Source organism: Hesperophylax consimilis, chromosome 6 (genome assembly GCF_061612785.1).
Source record: "Hesperophylax consimilis isolate HC1 chromosome 6, BYU_Hcon_1.0, whole genome shotgun sequence".
NCBI classification, from domain to species: Eukaryota; Metazoa; Arthropoda; class Insecta; order Trichoptera; family Limnephilidae; genus Hesperophylax; species Hesperophylax consimilis.
The window spans coordinates 14720629-14740313 of record NC_142841.1 but is presented as its reverse complement, the minus strand read 5'-3'; the positions used below and the strand labels follow the sequence as shown (position 1 = coordinate 14740313).

The 19685-nt window shown below is 34.1% G+C and overlaps 1 protein-coding gene across 1 annotated transcript; it reads left to right on the top strand.

The window, feature by feature from the left end:
- The first annotated feature begins 381 nt into the window (after positions 1-381).
- On the top strand, positions 382-14506 carry LOC149422983 (methylthioribose-1-phosphate isomerase). The gene is made up of 7 exons (XM_089632407.1): positions 382-825; positions 914-1012; positions 1157-1293; positions 2201-2406; positions 5409-5572; positions 6101-6302; positions 14211-14506. The coding sequence occupies exons 1-7, from the start codon at positions 694-696 to the stop codon at positions 14339-14341; spliced, it is 1071 nt and encodes a 356-aa protein (XP_089488533.1). The 5' UTR covers positions 382-693; the 3' UTR covers positions 14342-14506.
- Positions 14507-19685: the final 5179 nt, after the last annotated feature.

Here is a 19685-nt window from a genome sequence, read left to right as displayed (position 1 = left end):
ATTTTGAAATTTGATAATTAAATATTGTTATTGTCCGCATAATATATTATTAGAAAATCCATGTGTTTGTTATAAAAATGTTGATTTCAATATAAATAAATTTTGTCGGAAAAGGGTTTGGCTTCAATGGCTTCAAGTGGCAGTAGAAAGGCGGGAAATTATGAATTATTTCAAGTTATTTTTTAAAGGTAAAACCTGCTTGAAACAGAGCCAAAACTTTAAACAAGGAATTATATTTTTGTAGCTTTAGACCGAAATCATTTATTTAAGTTTGATGGATGTTACAATTTTGTGAAATTAAATTATTTTCAATCTGTTTACTTCAATTTCAGTTCGCCATGATTGCGAAGTTGTTCCCAGACCGCATTGTCGCACGGCTGCTACTTGCTGGTATAAAAAAAATGACAAGGCTACGGATCTGTCAACGCGCTGTTATCATTTTAAGATGTGTGCTTCGCGCTCCAACTGACTGTTTTGCACGGCATTTGAATACATCAAAATATAAAGAGTATGGTTTTATATTTGTGATAAATCCCTACGTTCTCATATCAGTAATATGACATACGGTCGCTGAGCTACTCGTTCGCAGGAACACGCGATATCGGCGTGTCAGTTTCGGAAGTTTTGATTTCATATTTTCCAGCGTAACGATCTTAAGTTTTTCAAAGTTTTCGATAAGTTGTTGGGTTCACGATGAGTTTGGAGTCAATTAAATATTCCAGAGGAAGTTTACAAATCCTTGACCAGCTTCTGTTACCTGGTCAATCGAGGTATGTTACCGTTGCAGGTGTCGAAGATGGTTGGAAAGCTATTAATAAAATGCAGGTGGGCTAATGAGTGTTATTTTGATTTCCGCAATAATATGTAATCTATGTTAGTTGTTCGTGTTTTATATCGATATTATTGTTTACAGGTTAGGGGGGCACCCGCCATAGCAATAGTTGGATGTCTATCACTAGCTGTTGAATTGGTTAATGAGAATATAACTGATAAAAAAATTATGAGACAAGAGGTTAAGTATGAAATATTATCGTTTAATTAAATTTCACTTTGCAGAACTTTAAACTTGCACTTCTGTAGTTAAGACTATTACATTTGTAAACATAGATCAATCTAGTTTTGTTGCAATTATAAAAACTATTGCTTTGTATTTTAGATTGAAGGAAAATTGAACTATCTGATATCAGCCAGACCGACTGCAGTGAATATTAAAATTGCTGCAGATGATTTGATCACCTTTACAAACAAATTATTCAAAGATGACGATATCACTTGTGATGATATGAAAGAAAAGTAGGTACCACTTAGAATAAACGTAACCTGTATTATAAATTCCCAAATCTATCGGACTAACCCTTTAGTTACCTATTTATGTAACAAATAAGTGAGCACCGAGTGATAATTTCAGTGTTTTAGCATCCCTGACTTAACATCATAAAAAGTATTTGTACTTATAATATGAAGGTAGGATTTTATTTCAATGTCACATTGTGCAATACTATCGCTGGAGCGCAGGGGACTCCAAAAAGCGTTTTTAATAATTGCCCGCTTGTGGTAAAAATTGTGGCTTGTCAAAAAAATGCCCATAAACAATGTATTAATTCTAAAATAAACTTCGCAAAGGGAATTAGACCGTATACTGCATATTCCGCAGCGAAAGGGCTAACTTTATTCAGAAATTACAAGTAAATTGACATGCATCAACGCCTGTCATGCAATCAAATTTATAGGTATCACTACCAAATTTGAGTCAAATGAAGTACTTACACAGATGCGATGCTTTCATACAGCATTTTTAAAACTTGTTATTTTCAAATTGCTTTTTAGACAGAAAGAATGACAGCTGTTTCTCAGCAATGCTTTGCAAGGATATCGCTGCCAAAAGGGTATACAGATACACCAATACGCAGAACCCTAAGTATGTGTTGTTCGCATCAACTCTAATTGCGTGACCTAAAATCACTAGACATTGGATTATATGCACAGTGAAAAATGGCTGAAATATGCATTATTGACGAAAAAAGGCTTAAACATGCAGAAATGACTCAAATGTGGACTGACAGCTAAAAAGGCTCAAATAAGCGTTATACATATGCAAATCCAATATCATAATGAACCCTTAAAGCGTGTAATCCAATGTCTAATAATAACAATGAAAATCTAAACTATTTTTATTGATATTTCTTATATATATTGATAGGTTTGTCCAACGCATAGAAGGAATGCTGGAGAAGGACATCGCAGATAACAAAGCCATTGGTCAATTTGGAGCTGATGCCATTTTGGAAATCACTCCAGAAAACACTGCCAGAGTCCTAACTCACTGCAACACGGGCTCACTGGCTACTGCGGGGTACGGCACCGCTCTAGGAGTGATCAGATCATTGCATGCTGCCAAGAAATTAGGTACAGTTTTCAATGATGCATAATAATTTTATGTGTTATATATAGGCCTGGGTTAAACTGTTCTTTTGCGGTATTGCCAATACTGATATGCTGGTCTGCCGGTATTATGATATTTTCAGTGTTCACCGTTATTAATATATTAGGCCCAGGCCGAGTTAAATATTTATATTCGACGACATGAGTGGATGACAATATCCAAGCATTTTGTCAAATTTGTTGAAAGGTATCAAGATGGACAGTAAAAAAGTCATGCTATTGATGATTCTTTTAACTTCTCTCTCTTTCTAACCAGGAGACATACAAACAGATCAACAGGTTACAATGGAGCTCTCAGTAGCAGGACCATAACACCTTCGATTTTGAAATATTGTTAAATTCTCCCAAAGGGGTCCATTCCAATACCTACTATGGATTTGTTTGCAATAATCTTACCTGATAACGGAACAAATAATTACTACTACTGCATTGCTCAAGGCACATTTGCATCAGGCGCTCCTGCAATACTATCTCTTGGGTAAACATGGTGACATCTGCAATCTACACCTCTCCGAACAAAGCTTTCATTTAAATATGTGTCATAATATTATATATTTATGATGCTTAAGAACAAAATGCAATAATTGAAAATCGTTCTGCCAAATGATTTACTTAATGCGAAGTAACATTACGAAATGTACACACCCATTTAAAATGTAATTTTATTTAAAAATATTAGATAAAGCACTCACACACAATTAAAGAACAATAATAATATGAAGGAGCCATCTTCAGTTTTCTGCAAAATCATTGAACAATTTATTTGTAATGCAGAATTGTTTTAATTTGACAAAGTTGATTGCACTGTTGAAATTTGAAGCATTGGATAGCATAAGTATTATAATATTATGTTGTTCATTTTGTATATTCAATCAATTGGCTCATTATTCAACACAGATAAGCCAACATAATCATTTGTTTTGTGGATCTTAATCTGCAATGAGCTTGCTCATTCATAAGTATATTATTATAAGATCTTTTAATCTTGATAAATATTATTATGTGTGTTTGTGGTTTTTAGGTGATAAAGTTTTTTTTTATACAGTAAATAAATAATACATTTTATTTTGTGCCAAAACTGCTGCATTCTATTTTCTTTTCAATATTGAAACTTCTACATTCTGTTTTGTTTTCTCTACCAAAATGTCTATTTTCTTTTCTCTACTAATATTTTCTGTTCTCTACCGAATCTTATGCATCAACATTTCGTTTTTTATCTATCAAAAATGCTACATTCTGTATTTTTTTCCCTACTGAATCTTTTACATTATTTTTTTATTTTCTTTACCCTAACTTTTACATTCTTTTTTCCATTTACTTTCCAGGATAATCCGGAGAGTCAAGGTCTATCCATTAAATGGATGATTTAGTATTATTGAAAGAGGTAGTGTTCTTAATTACACAATATACCACATTTTATAAAACTTAATTACAACTTAATATTTTTAATTAATGTTTGTTAGAGTGCAAATAACAGACCCACATTGATAGCACAATATGTGTTTATCGAAAGCGAAATAGTTATTTTATAATGATTTAATTAAACTATCAAATAATGTGTAAGTCGAGAGTTTTCAATATAATAATTAATAAGTACCTATACACATTACTGATATACCTACATACTTGTTTTAATTTACTGCATTTTCACCAACAAACAAAACAAAACAATCGTACCTTATGAGTATGGCATTAACGAACATAACATAACTTACAATATTATTATTATTATTATTACAGCCCAACAGTAACAACATCTGTATCCTAAATCCGTCCAAGCTTTATATTATTTTTGATATTACATAGACAGGTGTGTCTTTAATTTTTTTTGGATTGGAATATTTTTAAAGCATAAAAATTCAAGCTTTAATTTTTAACAAAATGTTATTATGGCTTGTAAATGGGGTTCTCAAGACTCTGTTTTCCCTGTATAGAATGTAAGATTGTTCATATGGTGCACAATACTAACTCAACAAGTCGAGATAACACAAGTGTACAGCTGTACAAATATTATTAATAAACACAATATATATCTTGTTTTTTCTTTTATGCGAACCGAATTGTCTTTCTTCTCTTATGGCATTATAGCAGTGTGATAAGCTACTTGGATCTGGTCTGTCTCTTGTTGGTTGGAACCCCGGCGGGAAAATAAATATGAATATATTTTTTTGTTTACATGCGCCATTTTCCAGAGTGGAAGACACGCTCAGTGTCTCTCTAGTGAATTACCACCATTCAGTATTGAAAATTGGTTTGAAATGTCTTTAGTTCAGTGGTCAGTTCTGAATAGCTAAACTATACATGGTGTCGGAAACTCGCAGAACAAGAGGGAAACTGGTGAATCTGCATCACATATGTAGTTGATTTTGTTGTATAACTTTTGTTGATTTGAGCTTTCGTTTTTAAGTAAATCGAGCCGAAGTTACGATTTTTTAGGCAAATAAGAAGAAAAAAAATCAGTGGCTAGGCGTTAATCTGCTATTTAATATTTTTTAAATGCGTTGAGGCATAGACCTGGCTCCAAAAGTTTTTAACCCTTTAGTTGCCAATAAAATTAAAATCCTCCGATCTAAATCCCTTTTTGGGTTCTCTGTGTGGTGTCGATTCACCAGTTTTCCATTTGTACTACGAGTTTCCGTACACCATGTATTTAGGTGTGAAAAGAGATTTATAAATGTTTTAATAGGTTAGGCTCAAGTGTCTGTTTACAAGTGCCACTGACAGAGTATTGCAAATGGTACATGGACAATATAGACTATCTTAGCAACCTTCCCTCTCCCTCTTTCTTCAGTCTTACAAAACATTCTCCAAATGCAAATTACATACTCCTACTAGCTCTGAGCACTAGAAATCACATACAAAATAAACCCCGATAATGTCTCATCGGTTTCTTTGTTAATTCTTCATTGTCTTACTCTGCAGTAAATAACGTCATATATCATAATGTTAAAAATATCTCTTTTCAGAGCATGTCTACTGCACGGAGACCAGGCCTTACAACCAGGGCGCCAGATTAACTGCCTACGAACTGGTTCATGAGAAAATTCCCTCCACTCTGATAGTGGACAGCATGGTCGCAGCTCTGATGAGAGCGAGGAACATCTCCGCTGTGGTAGTGGGAGCTGATAGGGTAATTACTGTATAGATAATGTTGCAATTTAAATCTTACGGTCAAATAACCAGCGGGCGGAAATTCAGATTTCATCAAAAGACGGTACTCGCGTTCGGGAGATTTTTAGAATGAGATAGAAATAATGTATTCGTTCTACTGTAACCTGTTGTCCTGCACAACTGGCGATGTCTACAATTTGGTTCCGACGAAATTATTAATGACTTAGTTCCAGCATTTTAAATTAATATGTTTTCATTAATTTGTCTTGGGCATCGAAATGCCTAAACATAAAAAGTATAGCATTATGTAACTACAAAAATATTGAACTGCGTAACTCAATATTGGTTCTATTTCATATAATATTTGCCATAATATGAACCAACATCAAAAATGGAAATGTACAAAGACATCTTTTAGTTGCTAATTCTACATTAGCAAAACTTAAAAAAAATGTAATTGATCACATGAGATTAGCATTTTCTCAGTTTTATTTTTTTTATCAGTCTCTAAATATTTGAATAAAACATTTTTGATTTTAAATTACAGGTTGCTGCAAATGGTGACACGGCCAACAAGATCGGTACCTACCAGATAGCCGTCATAGCCAACCACCACTCTGTGCCTTTTTACGTGGCAGCACCACTGACTTCTATAGACATGTCTGTGCTCAGTGGGGACCGTATCACCATAGAGGAACGCCCCGATAAGGAGATGACCCATATAGGGGAACACAGAATCGCAGCAAGAGGTTATTCATTAATGCCTTTTTAAAAAATAATTAGTACTGCACTGGTACGCCACTGACTTTGGACAGTTGGGACTATGCATACATGACTAGGGAAATGTTGTGTGGTTAAAGGAAGTTGCGGAACTGATGTGTAAGGGGAAGGTTAGAGAAAGTACCTGACTATTCAAATCTGGTTACTACAAATCACGGCTTATGCTATTTCAATCAAGGTTTTAATGTCAATCACCGGGGCAATTCTGATAATATCTTCCACTCTGAAAGTAAGGGAAATATTATAAAGAACCCCAAAGAAGGATAAATAAAATATATTGGAAATACAAGGTATCCGGGGATCACTAACTTAGGAAAAAACAGTGGAACTTCGACAAAGTTATTTATCTTTTTTACTTCTATCATGTGGAATCACCTCCCGAAGTTAGTGAATATTATTTATTTATTTATTTATTTATTTATTGTTTATTTGCAAAAACAGTATGAACCAGAACATTGCAATATCGATAATTAACATTTACAAAAAAGTTAATAACAAATAGGTACATTTACAAGTGGGATAAAGAAAAAAGTTTCAAATTTAGATTTACAATTTTAAGTATTGAATAATAATATTTCACGTTTAAATACGTTGTAGGACATGTGGAAAATATCCACATTTCCTGCGAGGCAGTTAATTAACCTAGTGATTCTTCCCAAGGGCATCACCATTGGTAAGTTAGTTCTGCACCTAGGAAGAATCAAAAGCCTGTGTTGGCGGCCTCGCGCAAAATTATCCGGGACATAAAATCCTATTTTAGCCAGAATGTCTGGTATTGATACTAAACCGTTTAGTAGCTTATACGCCATCAGGAGTAATGCAACATCCCTTCTGGAACTAAGGCTGCATACACCCAGCATTCCCAAGATAAATGCTGTTGGAAACAGCCATGGGTAATAACCAAACTCTCTCATGTAGAGGTATCGTAAAAACTTTTTTTGTATCTTCTCGACCATTAGTACATAGACAGTGTCCTCTGGCCCCCATACCTGAGATCCATTCTCGAGAATGCTACGCACTAAGCTAAAGTAAAGCAGCCTTATTACTGCAAGGTTGGTCAAGTCTTTCGAATTGTGTATGACAAAACCCAACATCTTAGTGGCTGATTTACAGATCTTTTCAATATGAGCGTGAAATGTTAAGCGAATGTCGTACACAATTCCTAAGTCCTTGCAAGTCACCATGTGCTTCAGTGACGTATCTTTCATTTTGTAATTAAAATATATGGTCTTGTGTGCCCTTGTAAAGCACATCACTGAACATTTTTGGAAGTTGAACCCAAGTTTGTTATCAATACTCCAGTCAATAATTGCATCGATATCTTCCTGGAGCCTTCTACAGTCTTCTATCGATCTTATTCTCAGAAAGAGTTTGATGTCATCGGCGAAAAGTAGAAAACGGACGAATTTAATCTTTCCCTGAATATTGTTTATAAAAATTAAAAACAATAGGGGTCCTAAATTGGATCCCTGCGGCACACCAGAATTTGTAGGATATGCATTAGAGTTGAACTCACCATAGGATACGAATTGTTGTCTTTCATTCAAATACAGTAAAACTCGCTTAAGAAGTTCCCACTTAAGAAGTTTTCACGCTTAAGAAGTTTTGATTTTTGGTCCCTTGAAAATTCCATACAAAAAACACGATTTTTTCCCACATAAGAAGTTTTAGAGCTAAAACTGCTTCCCGCTTAAGAGGTTTTAGAAATCCGGCGGTAAAATCAACACAAACGAAATATTGTGTCGCAAAATATCTAAAATGAACCTTTTTCCAAGTCATAAATTGAAAGACGTTGACTGAAACCCATACCTAGTACCTGAGACCATAAAACCATTTGTCGGCCGCCGGGCCGTAAGCCGTAACCTGCCGTAACCAATAAACATCCAATAAATAAACCAAATACCCCGTCTCCTAATCCCCTAACTAGGTAAAATAGCAATGGAACGAATAAACAATGCGGAATTATGTAACAAATATGCAAGCGTCTTTAAGGCCGAAATAACATGAAAGATTATATTAAACTCAACCTTAATGACAACGTGGGCTAGATCTACATTTGCATACATTTGACGCCTCCTTCAATAATCTTCTCTTTGATAATGAACATAGAGATGTTTCGTAATATTATTGTATAAAATTTTTATTCCATCGAATTTGTAAAACACGAAAAACTTTTGATAATCTATCGGATCACGGTTAATACGGAATATTTCACCTTTAAATACATAACAACATGATTATATGGCGGGGGAGATGGTAAAATATGCATTATAATTACGTTTTTTTCATTCAAACATCAAAAATTGCCGTGCATCATGTTTCATCTGACATTTGTCGTAAATTAAGTTTGAAGGTTAGGAAATACATATGCATAAATTTAAAATGTAGATTGAAACGAAACTTCGCAAATGATTTTTCTAGTTTTTGGATGCGTTCCCAGATTATACATAATTCCAGCGTCAAACAGCTTGTATGATATAACTTTCTGATTCAAGCATCAAGCCATTTATTTATGTGCGAAATCGTAGCTATTCGATGTCTGCTAGTTAGGTAGGACCATAAATGAACCTACAGGTACATAATATTGAGCTGCGCATTTTATTTTCATAAGGAATTTCTAGAAAAGGATTAAAATATCTTTAAAAATATACGATAGTCGACTGTGCCTGGCGAAAATACATCATAACAATAGTCTCTCAAATGCCATTGAAGCAAGCAGCAAGCGTGCAAAAAAGTTAAAGTCCGCCAACTAATAAGCAGTTTGCCGCGTAGACTTTGTGAGATTTTTCTGTGCAGTGCCATGGCAGGGTTGCAGTACGCAAACGGTTCTGAGGCAAAGAACCCGCTATCATTAGTTTGCGGTTAGCAAAATTACTTGCGGTGTCCTTTTATCAAACCGCTTGGTAAAATTAACCACAACAAGTCTTTCTTTCTCCCTCAGTTCATATAGTAAACGAAAGCGTAAAAAAGAGACGGCGTATATCCACAGCTCTGTCTTCAACTGTCAAGTTAAGAGTGGGTAATCACTAACAAGTAAATATGTATAATCCATTGCCTTTACACCAATTTAAAATAAGATCAACAGTATGAACCTTTTGGAATGCTGCAACTTTTACTATCCGAATTCGAGTGGCTTTTTCGAGGGATGTACTTTAACAGTTTTAAAATTGTGTTTACTTTGTCCATGGGATGGTTTTGTTTTGATTTGTAATGTTTAGTCAAAATTTTACAACAAAAGAATTCAATAATAGAGTTAAGCAATCTACTATAGATAAATACTTCGAAAAAAAAAAAAAAATTTATATGTAGGTATGTAAATAAACTTTTTATAATCAACTATGTTCTACCATTTTTCATTTATTTCACATTCCCACCTTTTTCTAAATACATATGTAATACTAATTACCATGATAACTAGAAGATGTATATATATATTTTTTTTTTTTTGACCGCTTGGATCATATGAGCTTGTTTTCACGACAATTTAACATAGGTAGACATAGGAATGACGTATGCCCCGGACTCGAGTTATTAAATGGCTAAAATTGAATCCCACTTAAGAAGTTTTTTTTCCCCGGTCCCTTGGAAAACTTCTTAAGAGAGTTTCACTGTAGTTACAAAAGAGTTTCAATAAGTTTTCCGAAAAACCAATTTCTTCGAGCCTATTTAGAAGCACTAAGTGATCAACTCTATCGAAAGCCTTTGCAAAGTCATGGTAAGATGCGTCAACTTGCTCGTTGTTATCGAGTGCTCTCGACAAGTAATCTGTAAATACCATTAAATTTGTAGTGGTTGATCGGCCATGTCTAAATCCATGTTGTTGTTCGATCAAGAATGGTTCAACTTTGGTATAAATATATTTATGGATAATTATTTCCAATAATTTAGCAGGTGCGGAGAGAATCGCTATAGGACGGTAGTTAGTTGTTTGATACTTGTCGCCATCTTTGTGTAAAGGGGTGACTTTCGACAGCTTCCATAATTTAGGAAAAATTCCGTTTTTAACCGTAAGATTAAATATATGTATATAGAAGTGGCTTACATAATGTTTGTTATTTGTTTTTGGGGTGTTATGCCGTGTTGCGCTAACTCCTTCTTTAGCCAACGTTTCGGACAGCATTGCAGTGTCCATCATCAGGGCAGATGTGTTATTTGAGGCAAATAACACATCTGCCCTGATGATGGACACTGCAATGCTGTCCGAAACGTTGGCTAAAGAAGGAGTTAGCGCAACACGGCATAACACCCCAAAAACAAATAACAAAAATACTTTTGGCCGTGAAAATCTCAAATCATATTAGGCTTACATAATGGTTCAGAACATCCCTTAATAACAAAGGGTGGAATGAAATCAGGACCATACGATGTTTTTGGTTTCAATTTCTTTACTGCTAAAACGAAATCTACAATATCAACGCTATGAATAGATATATTTTGAGCATTTGTTGATTCAGTCTGTCTTGGAACATAAGATTCAAAATCAACTTTTTTTGAATTATGTACGGATTGAAAATACTTTGCGAAGGCTTCCGGTATGTCAGATCCTTTGTGTGTGCTATCATTTAGATTAACGTGACTTAAGAAACCTCTGTCACGTTTCTTGTCAGAAATATATTTCCAGAATGATTTCGGATCGTTTTTCACGTTATTCTCTACCTCCGAAATATAATTTTTGTGGGCTATTGAAATATTGCGTTTAATTCTAGTACGACAAGTTTTAAATAACTCGTGTTCACTTTCCAAACCTGATTGTCTCCACCGCCGGTGATGTATGCGCTTTATCTTTATGTCCCCAATAATTTCGCGCGAAAACCATTTAGGATAGTTTTCTTTTCGATGCCCTTTTTTTCTTGGGAAGCATTCATCTAAATACGCGAATAGGATATCGTAAAAACATTTAACTGCCTCGTCAACATGGGAAATCTCCAAGATAGCCTGCCAATTGTGGTCACGCAGTTGGCTGTACAGCTTCTCAAAGTCTCCCTTGTAGAAATTCCAACCACGGAAGTTATTTTCTGATAGTATATGATGATTTTTTAACGGTTTATCATGTTTAAGGTTAATTTCTGACAAAAGTGTGGGATGATGGTTGTCTTCTGGAACAAGACAGAAATCAGATTTTTCTATGACCATATTAAAATTACTTAGCACTAGATCCAAAGTACGACCACTTGAGTTCAGAACTAAATTAAATTGTTTCAGCTGAAATAGTTCCATAACATACGAGAGTTCGGTTTTCACAGCACGTGGATTTTGTGAAGAATTGATATTAAAATCACCAATCACTAAAATTTTCTTGCGAACAAGGTAGTTTAAATTAGTAATTAGCATTTCGAAAAAAGTCGTGTAAACACTTGTTTTGGAACTGGGTGGTATATAAACAGCACAAATAAACAAACAAACGTCGTGAATAGTGACCTTGACCCATAAATTTTCATCGCCCGTTTCTAGTTGTGAAAATCGTTCTGTCTTCATGTTTTCTTCATTCAGTAATGCCATCAGTAGTCCACCACCTCGTGTTTGCCCTGTGCTTCTGTCCTTTCGGAATACGATGTATCTACTGTCAAAAATCTGTGCGTTGAAAATCGATTCATTAAGCCAAGTCTCAGTAATCACGATAAACTTATGTTCTTGGCTAAGAACATTTTCATAAAATTTGTTCATCTTCGATCTGAGTCCTCGCACGTTTTGGTACAATAGTAGTCATTGTGTTTGAAGTGGCTTTTTATTGTTTTCTTTGTCAGAAATACGTTTTTTGTAAAAACTAAAATGACGGACAACCACTCCTCGGGGCCAAAGTTCTTCTTTTAATAACAACTCGATGTTCCGCTCCTCGACTCCTATTTTAAAGGATGAGTATTCTTTAGAAAACGCCATAAACTTTTCAGCATTACAGCTGAGAGCTGTACTCGTTTTGACATGGGAAATGACTTCCTCCGTCGTCGTGTCGGGATCTAAGCGTGAAACGATAATAAATTTTTGTTTGGGTATTACTTTAATCGTACTCGAGTCATTGGTTCCTACGACTAAAATTTTGTTTTTATTGCGTAAGGCGGCACTGTATGATAACAATGGGCAGGAGAGCGGCTCGGTGCGGGGGGTTTGCTTGACGTTAACGCCGCTGCTCTCAGCCGGTGTAACCGACTCGGAGGCGGGGGCGGGCGCAGGGGAAACGGTAACTGGTTCACTGCTGTTTGCCAAACGAGGCTGGCTGACTGCAGGTGTGAGAGAGATGGTATCAATATTCTCACCTGAGTTTGAATTTTGGTTGATTTTTGTTTTCGATCGCGTTGTAATCACCTTGTCATTCGCACTGTAGGTACTCCGAAAGACTTCAATACTCGTAACGAGCCGCGAAATGATATTATTTTGAGTGATTATTTCATTCGATAATTGCCGAATTATTCGCTCCTGTTCGAGATTTTTAGTTTTCATTAACGATAGTTGCGTGAAGCAATCATCCAGTACTGCGATGCTCTGCTTATTAGACATATTTATTATTATTATTCGTTAACAAAATACGCGCGACGAAACTGTGTGCGTCTTAACTCGTGACGTGACGTTATGTGCACCTTGCTTCCAGACTATTAGTGCACCTTATTAGTGCACCTTGACATTCCAGACTATTAGTGCACCTTCCTTCCAGACATCATGTATTTATTTATTTATTTGAGGAACATAAACAGTCTTAGTAATACAATATACATAAGAGGATAACAAAAAAACAGACCAATCATTAATGTTCACAGATAGATATTCAGAAATATAAAAATAACCTGTAAACTAGAATATTTAATAAAAATAGAAAGAAAAAACAGAATAAAGCAGCAAATAAGAAAAATAATAATATGAATGTAAATTCAACAAACGATAAAGCTATAATATGCCTACCATAAACAGAAATAAATAAAAGTGATTATAACTATACTTAAATATACTTAGGTTGGAACGGGAAAGGGGAGGAGAGGGATAAGGAAAAGTTGCCACGCAAGTAATATTAAAATATTAGGTACAATCAATTTAACAGTCGTGAATATGAGTTAGAATGTGATACAATGAAATTCTGTAGTGATAGTAACTAGCAGTGAATATGTCAGCACGAGTGTCTATATTTGCAAATTTATTACTATAGTAGTTACATGTCCTTTGCATAAATTCATTTTGATTGGAATTGGTATTGCATCTATCAATGTAGAAAAGGGTATTTTGTCTGCTGTATCGAATTGGCGCATGGAAATTTATTTTGTTCAGCAACTCCGGGCAGTCAACTTTAGAGTTAATAATTTTATACAAGAGCAAATGATCAGCGACAATCCTCCTATTGAGTAGTTTCATGATTCGAAAATGTTTCTCGATTTCGTCGTAAGAGTTGTATATGTTAAATGATTTAAAATTGAGGAATTTGAGAAATCGTTCCTGAACTCTTTCTAACCTGTTAACATAAACAATATAGCGCGGGTTCCAAATGTAAAATGTATGTAATAATATTATTTTCTAACAGCTGTTTTTCTAAATTCTGCTAAAATATTTATTTATAAGTATTACATTTTCACCAATATGTTTATACAATGCAGCACAATATTTTCACATTTTTGTAGTCAGCAAAATATGATATTATTTCTCCTAGTATAGTTGATCTGCTGAGAGTTCCATTGTTCCAACTTTTCATTTATGAGAAAAGAGAAGGGTTTAAAATGCAGCTATCAATTGTGTGTCTATATGTATAGGTTTATTGTAACCGATTTGGATCAATGATATTACAAAATATTACTAAATCCATTACAAAATATATATATTACGGATATGTTACAAATATATTTTTAAATTTGTTAAATGAATTGTCCATAATTAAATTTTTTTTTAATATATATTTACAGGTATAGGTTGTTGGAATCCATCGTTTGATGTTACCCCGGCATCCCTGATCAAGGGAATTATTACAGAAAAGGGCGTCTTCCCTCCGGAGAAGCTGAAAGAGGCTGTCAGCCTGCTCAAGAAATGTGATTAATTAGTCTGACTTAGATAGGTAGCTTTCGAATTGATTCTAGCCATTATAACAATTTTACAATGAAAAAAATATATTTATCTAACAATTTACTTGCCCTTTCTAATGTTATACTCAAAACAATGCAAATAAATAACTTTTCTATCTAATAAAGGATTTCAAATTTGATTATTTTATTATTTACTAGCTGAGGGTTATCCTTAGGAGATAGACATATATCATTTTCTGTAGGCCTTTTTAAGATAAACAATAGGGAATTCTCATGCATTTTGTAAAAAAATTATTTCAATAAAGATAATTATTTTATTATGTGCCTCTTTTTTTTTAAATGCATTTTCAATTTTTTGTAGTTGTTTTAAAAATTGCGTGCTATTTCGGCTCTGAAAACGGTCATGCGCCATCTTGACCGCTACGTCACACCTTTGCCGCCGCCGCCGCCATCGGTTTGCAGGATCTACTCAGGCCGGTCAACCGCGACGTCATCGTTCGCCCTTGAACGCTTGATCAATCACCGGGCGTTCTTAGCTGCATTGAAATATTTCGTTCGCGCCTGTTTTTAAAGTCATTATAACTTTAATAAATGATTTTTGAAAATTATAAAAACTATGTATTCTTGTGTCTGAAGTGTTTCTACATATGAATAATTAATAATAAGTGATTTTTTGGTGTGAAGAGAATTCCCTATTCCGTGCTACATCATTTTGATGTTTCATATAAGGTTTAGACAGCGTTAGCAATGTAGTACCCGAAAATATATTTTTAAGACTTTATTATTTAACATCGACCTTTCTCTACTTTCTATAGATATAATGTGCACATACATATTATATATTTAAACCTTCCGGAAGAAATTCTCTTAATGATAGTGAAAACCTTATCAAAATCCGGTGGGTACTTTAAAAGAACTAAGCGCACAAACAGGCAGACGCAGATAGCGACTTTATTTTATACTATTTAGAGATTTATGATTAAGAAAGGGGCGCTTAGATCTTTTTGGCATGCAGAGCAGTTGGACAGAAAAGGGAATGCCAGAAGGCAATATGATACACCATATACTTCGAGGCGGGTCATGTCAAGATTTGGTGTAATGAGTCTGCATAAATGTGAATGAAGTAAGAAATTTTTATTTATTTATTTAGACGCCCATTGGGTTTTTACTATTCCATAGTTTATAAAAAAATTGTAAAGAATATAAGTACATAATAAGTAGTAATAACCATAACGCCATAAACGGTTCCATGATAACTCAACACAGTGACAATTCAACACACCTAAAAGTGATAAAGGCATAAAAAACGATAAAAAAAAATTAACCTAACCTAATCTACTTAACCCAGTTAATAAAGTTTTTATTTCATCACTTTCCATGACTTTATATAACTTTTTAAAGATTTGATGAATTATCATTTTGATGATTTATCCGGTCACCGCCATAAACATATCACATATAAAAATAATTATATGCATACAATAATTATTTTGATGTGTAGTACAAACCTGTTATATAAAAAATAAGAATATGGCTACTCTTAAGACATAGAATACTTTTAAAAGAGACTTTTTTTTAATTTAATTATTTTTGTTCGAGAACAAAAATAATTGAATTTATTATTATCAAAGGCCAACATAGAATAATATACATAGAAGACAAATCACTAAAACTACATTACCAATGCTACTATAATTTGTAAGATTCAACAGAGTGCTGGTGGTATAGATTATGCTCAATTCTGTAAATGGTGTCATTAAATAAATGAATTGTACCTCCTAACTTTGAATCCTATTAGTTAGTGAGTATGTCTGTTAGTGAGTATGTCTGTTAGTGAGTGTGTTGGTTGTTTATGTATTACAGAAGAATGTTACATTGTGTCTTATGTTCCTAGTCGGTACATGGAATTTAATGGTGGCTACGATTTATACAACCAGTTCTGACATAATTCTCCTGTCGGACAGCGTTATTAGATGTAAATGATTCATCAAACTGACATAATTAATGTAGTTAATTGGATTTTTGAGTATAAAATTTATTTAAGTACCTTATAAATTTTAACTGAACTCGTTCTATATTGTTAGAGTGAACTTTATACAAAGGGGACCAAATAGATGAATTATATTCCACTTGACTTCTAACTAATGAAATATAGAGTGTTCTCAAACAATCGAAGGACTTAAAATCAATTAAAGTTCTACAAAGGAAGCCAAGCATCTTTGAAGCCTTATTAGTTATATTGTTAATGTGTGCAATGAATGTCAAGTTTTCATTGAATATTACACCTAAGTCACGAATTTGTGATACTGGTACACTATAAGATAAAGAGGTGAGTCGTACTAGTTCGTCTCGATACTTGGAACAACTAGAAGTAAGAACAAAAACTTTTTCCAAATACCTGCTCCCTAGTATTTCGGACTTGTGTAACCTAGCGTGCACGTCACCTGTACCAAATACTGCGACGAGACGTGTGCTCGCACCTGGTGGCACAAATATTTGGGAATAGGTCAATAAGTGATAGGAAAAGGAAAGTTTGATAATGTTTTATGTAAATACCGCCCAAGGGTCCCAACTGCTCCTTGTATCATAACTGAGTCTGGAAACTGTGAGACAATGGCATCCCCAATCAGGGTATTTATTTATTTATTTACAGAATATATATTAATTTTTATTTATTTAATTTACACCTACCTAATTGAGAATAATTCGTGTTTAGGGAGGGTATCTTGTAAGGCTGAAGGTGGGGAAATACCTTGCTATTCAGATCTGGTTACCAAACTTGGCTAAAGCCATTTCAAACAACTTTTCAACGCTGTCCAGAAAATGATCCCACGCCATGCAACACTACGAAATGGAGCCATTTTTAAAAACTAATATTTAAATTAAATCTTAACAAAGTTTATTATTAAGCACTCAAAAACACAAATATACGATAACCCTGGTCTGTACAATATTTGAACACTTTGAGAATCTCCCAAATAAAGATGCATGTTATGTAGGTACCTCGTAGCTTGTGTCGAGTATCGTCTGACCTACAATACTTCTTATTCTTCTTTACTAGTTACTATAAAAATACTTGTACTTCGAATGTCGAAAAATTGTCCCAAAGAGTGTCCCAAGTATTTGGATTACGGAAATATTCTTCTTATGTGGGCGAGTAAGCGAGAAAGAGTACCGAGACTTTTGGTTCTAAATTCAGTATCATATCCTTTCTCGCTTACTCTCCTATATATGAAGAGTATTCAAATACTAGAAAAACACTCTTATCTGGGCGAGTAAGCGCAATGCCTATAGAAATCCCCCGCCCACGGTGTGTATATGCAAGACACCATACTCGATACGTGCAATACTTAAGTATGAAAGTATCTTTCTATCTCTCGCACCCCGACCCGTTTGCACTGTTTGCAGGCCCCAATACAAATGTATGGATTGGTGGGCTTTCGGTATACCGCACTCTGTTTTTGTCGATACTTTACGGCCTGTGGGAAGAGGTTCTTACGTCGATTCTTTACTGACCTTATATACCCCATTCACATAAGTACTACAGCTTGACACAGTTAACTTTGTATTTAGTGGCGTCGCTAGTGTAGATTTTGTGAATACAAAAACAAATTGTGAATTTAAAAAATATTAATTAATTTTCGGGTTCACTGGCCACGCTTTATACTATTTATTTTTTTTATAAAATCTTTTGAGGCACCTTAATTACCATAAAAGGCAATTATCTGCATTTGGGAAATTTAAACATTCTAATTTTCAATTGTAAAATGAAAACTCGCTTTCCTTGTGTACTACCCCGTTCAGACAGAGTGATTTTAGTTCATCAACTCTGTGTTAAATGACACTTGAAATCTTATACTCCGTTCAGACAGAGCGATTTTAGTTGATCAACTTTGTGTTGAATGACACTTGAAAGCTAATCGACAAGTGTAAACACCCTTTCAACAGAGTTGATCAAGTTTTTAGTTGAGCCATGAAAGTTGAAAGCCCGTCTACTTTTGTTCTTCAAGTATGAGTCATCGTTCGATTTTCCCGCCGAATCGAAACGCGTGAACATATATATTTATTGTTTTTGTGTTTAATTCGTAGAACTCCATTTAATTTTTTTTTTAACTAACATCAAATTTAATAATATAAATATTAAGTTCTGCAAGTTTTTATCGTGAACATATGTTTCAAGTCGCTTTTTTCAAGCGATTTTTAGTTCCCTGCGATTGAAAGTAGACGTTAGACGTTCCTTATGAGTGGTTTATTTGTGTATACCTAGTACCTACCATCATGACATGTGTGATATGATGTTTAGATTTATGGATCTATACCAAAGCCATCCCTGTCTTTAAGATCAGAAGCCAAGAAGTTTACAAAAATAGGAATGCCCGTGACACTGCAATTTTTAAAATGTTACTGAAACTTAGTAGTCAATATTATTAAATGGCACATAACTGAATGTTTCCAAAAATAATGATTTTTTTACTTTCATAACTACTTTTAGGGCATCAAATATTGCAACGAACAATTCTTTTATAAACAATTATATCGTATTTTTCGGAACTCTGTACGTACAAGTCAGACTTGAAAAAGAATCTCCCATTGGCAGGTATCTCAGCGTAATTTGTAACTTTGTTTTTGCCAGGACAGCCGCGCGCATAACTGTGTCCTGTTTTTGGATTTTTTCTTGAATTTTAGATAACAGTACATCAAATTGTTCTTCTGAAATTCGCAAATGATTGCGATAGCCATCGGTATCTTCTAACGCCATCTCTCTCAATATTGTGTTAGAAGCATCCAATTTGTTTCTCCTTATAATTCATTTTCTGCCCCTCATACAACGTTTTTTGCGCTCTTTCATATTCTCAAGTTCATTCCGTAAAAGGTTCGAAATTATAGTGACGCAAGCAGCAATAATTTAGGTACTAATTAGGCGGAACTCTGAAAATAAAATAAAGGTATTTAGGCGTGTCTTAAAAATATTAGCTTAGATTAAATAAGTTTAGACTAGGTTAGTTTAGATTAAGTTAGGTTTGGTAAAAAAAAATTACATAAACAAAACGTTTTTTAATTCAAAATTATAAATAGTGCCTACCTAACATGCATAGATTAAAGGGTAATAACGTCTCTTCTAGCCCCTCGTGAAGTATCAATGTAATACCAGAGTGGTATATTTATGGTAATACCATAGATACAGAAATTATTGTAAATAGCTGTCATTCCGTACATGTTCCGTACAACGAAGGCGAATTTTAATTTTACTAAATTTTAATTAGAATGCTAAAATTTAAAATAATTAAAATGCAGGTAGTAGCCTTTTATATACAAAAGGTGAATCAAAAGGTTTTATTATAAAAAATCTTACTAAAA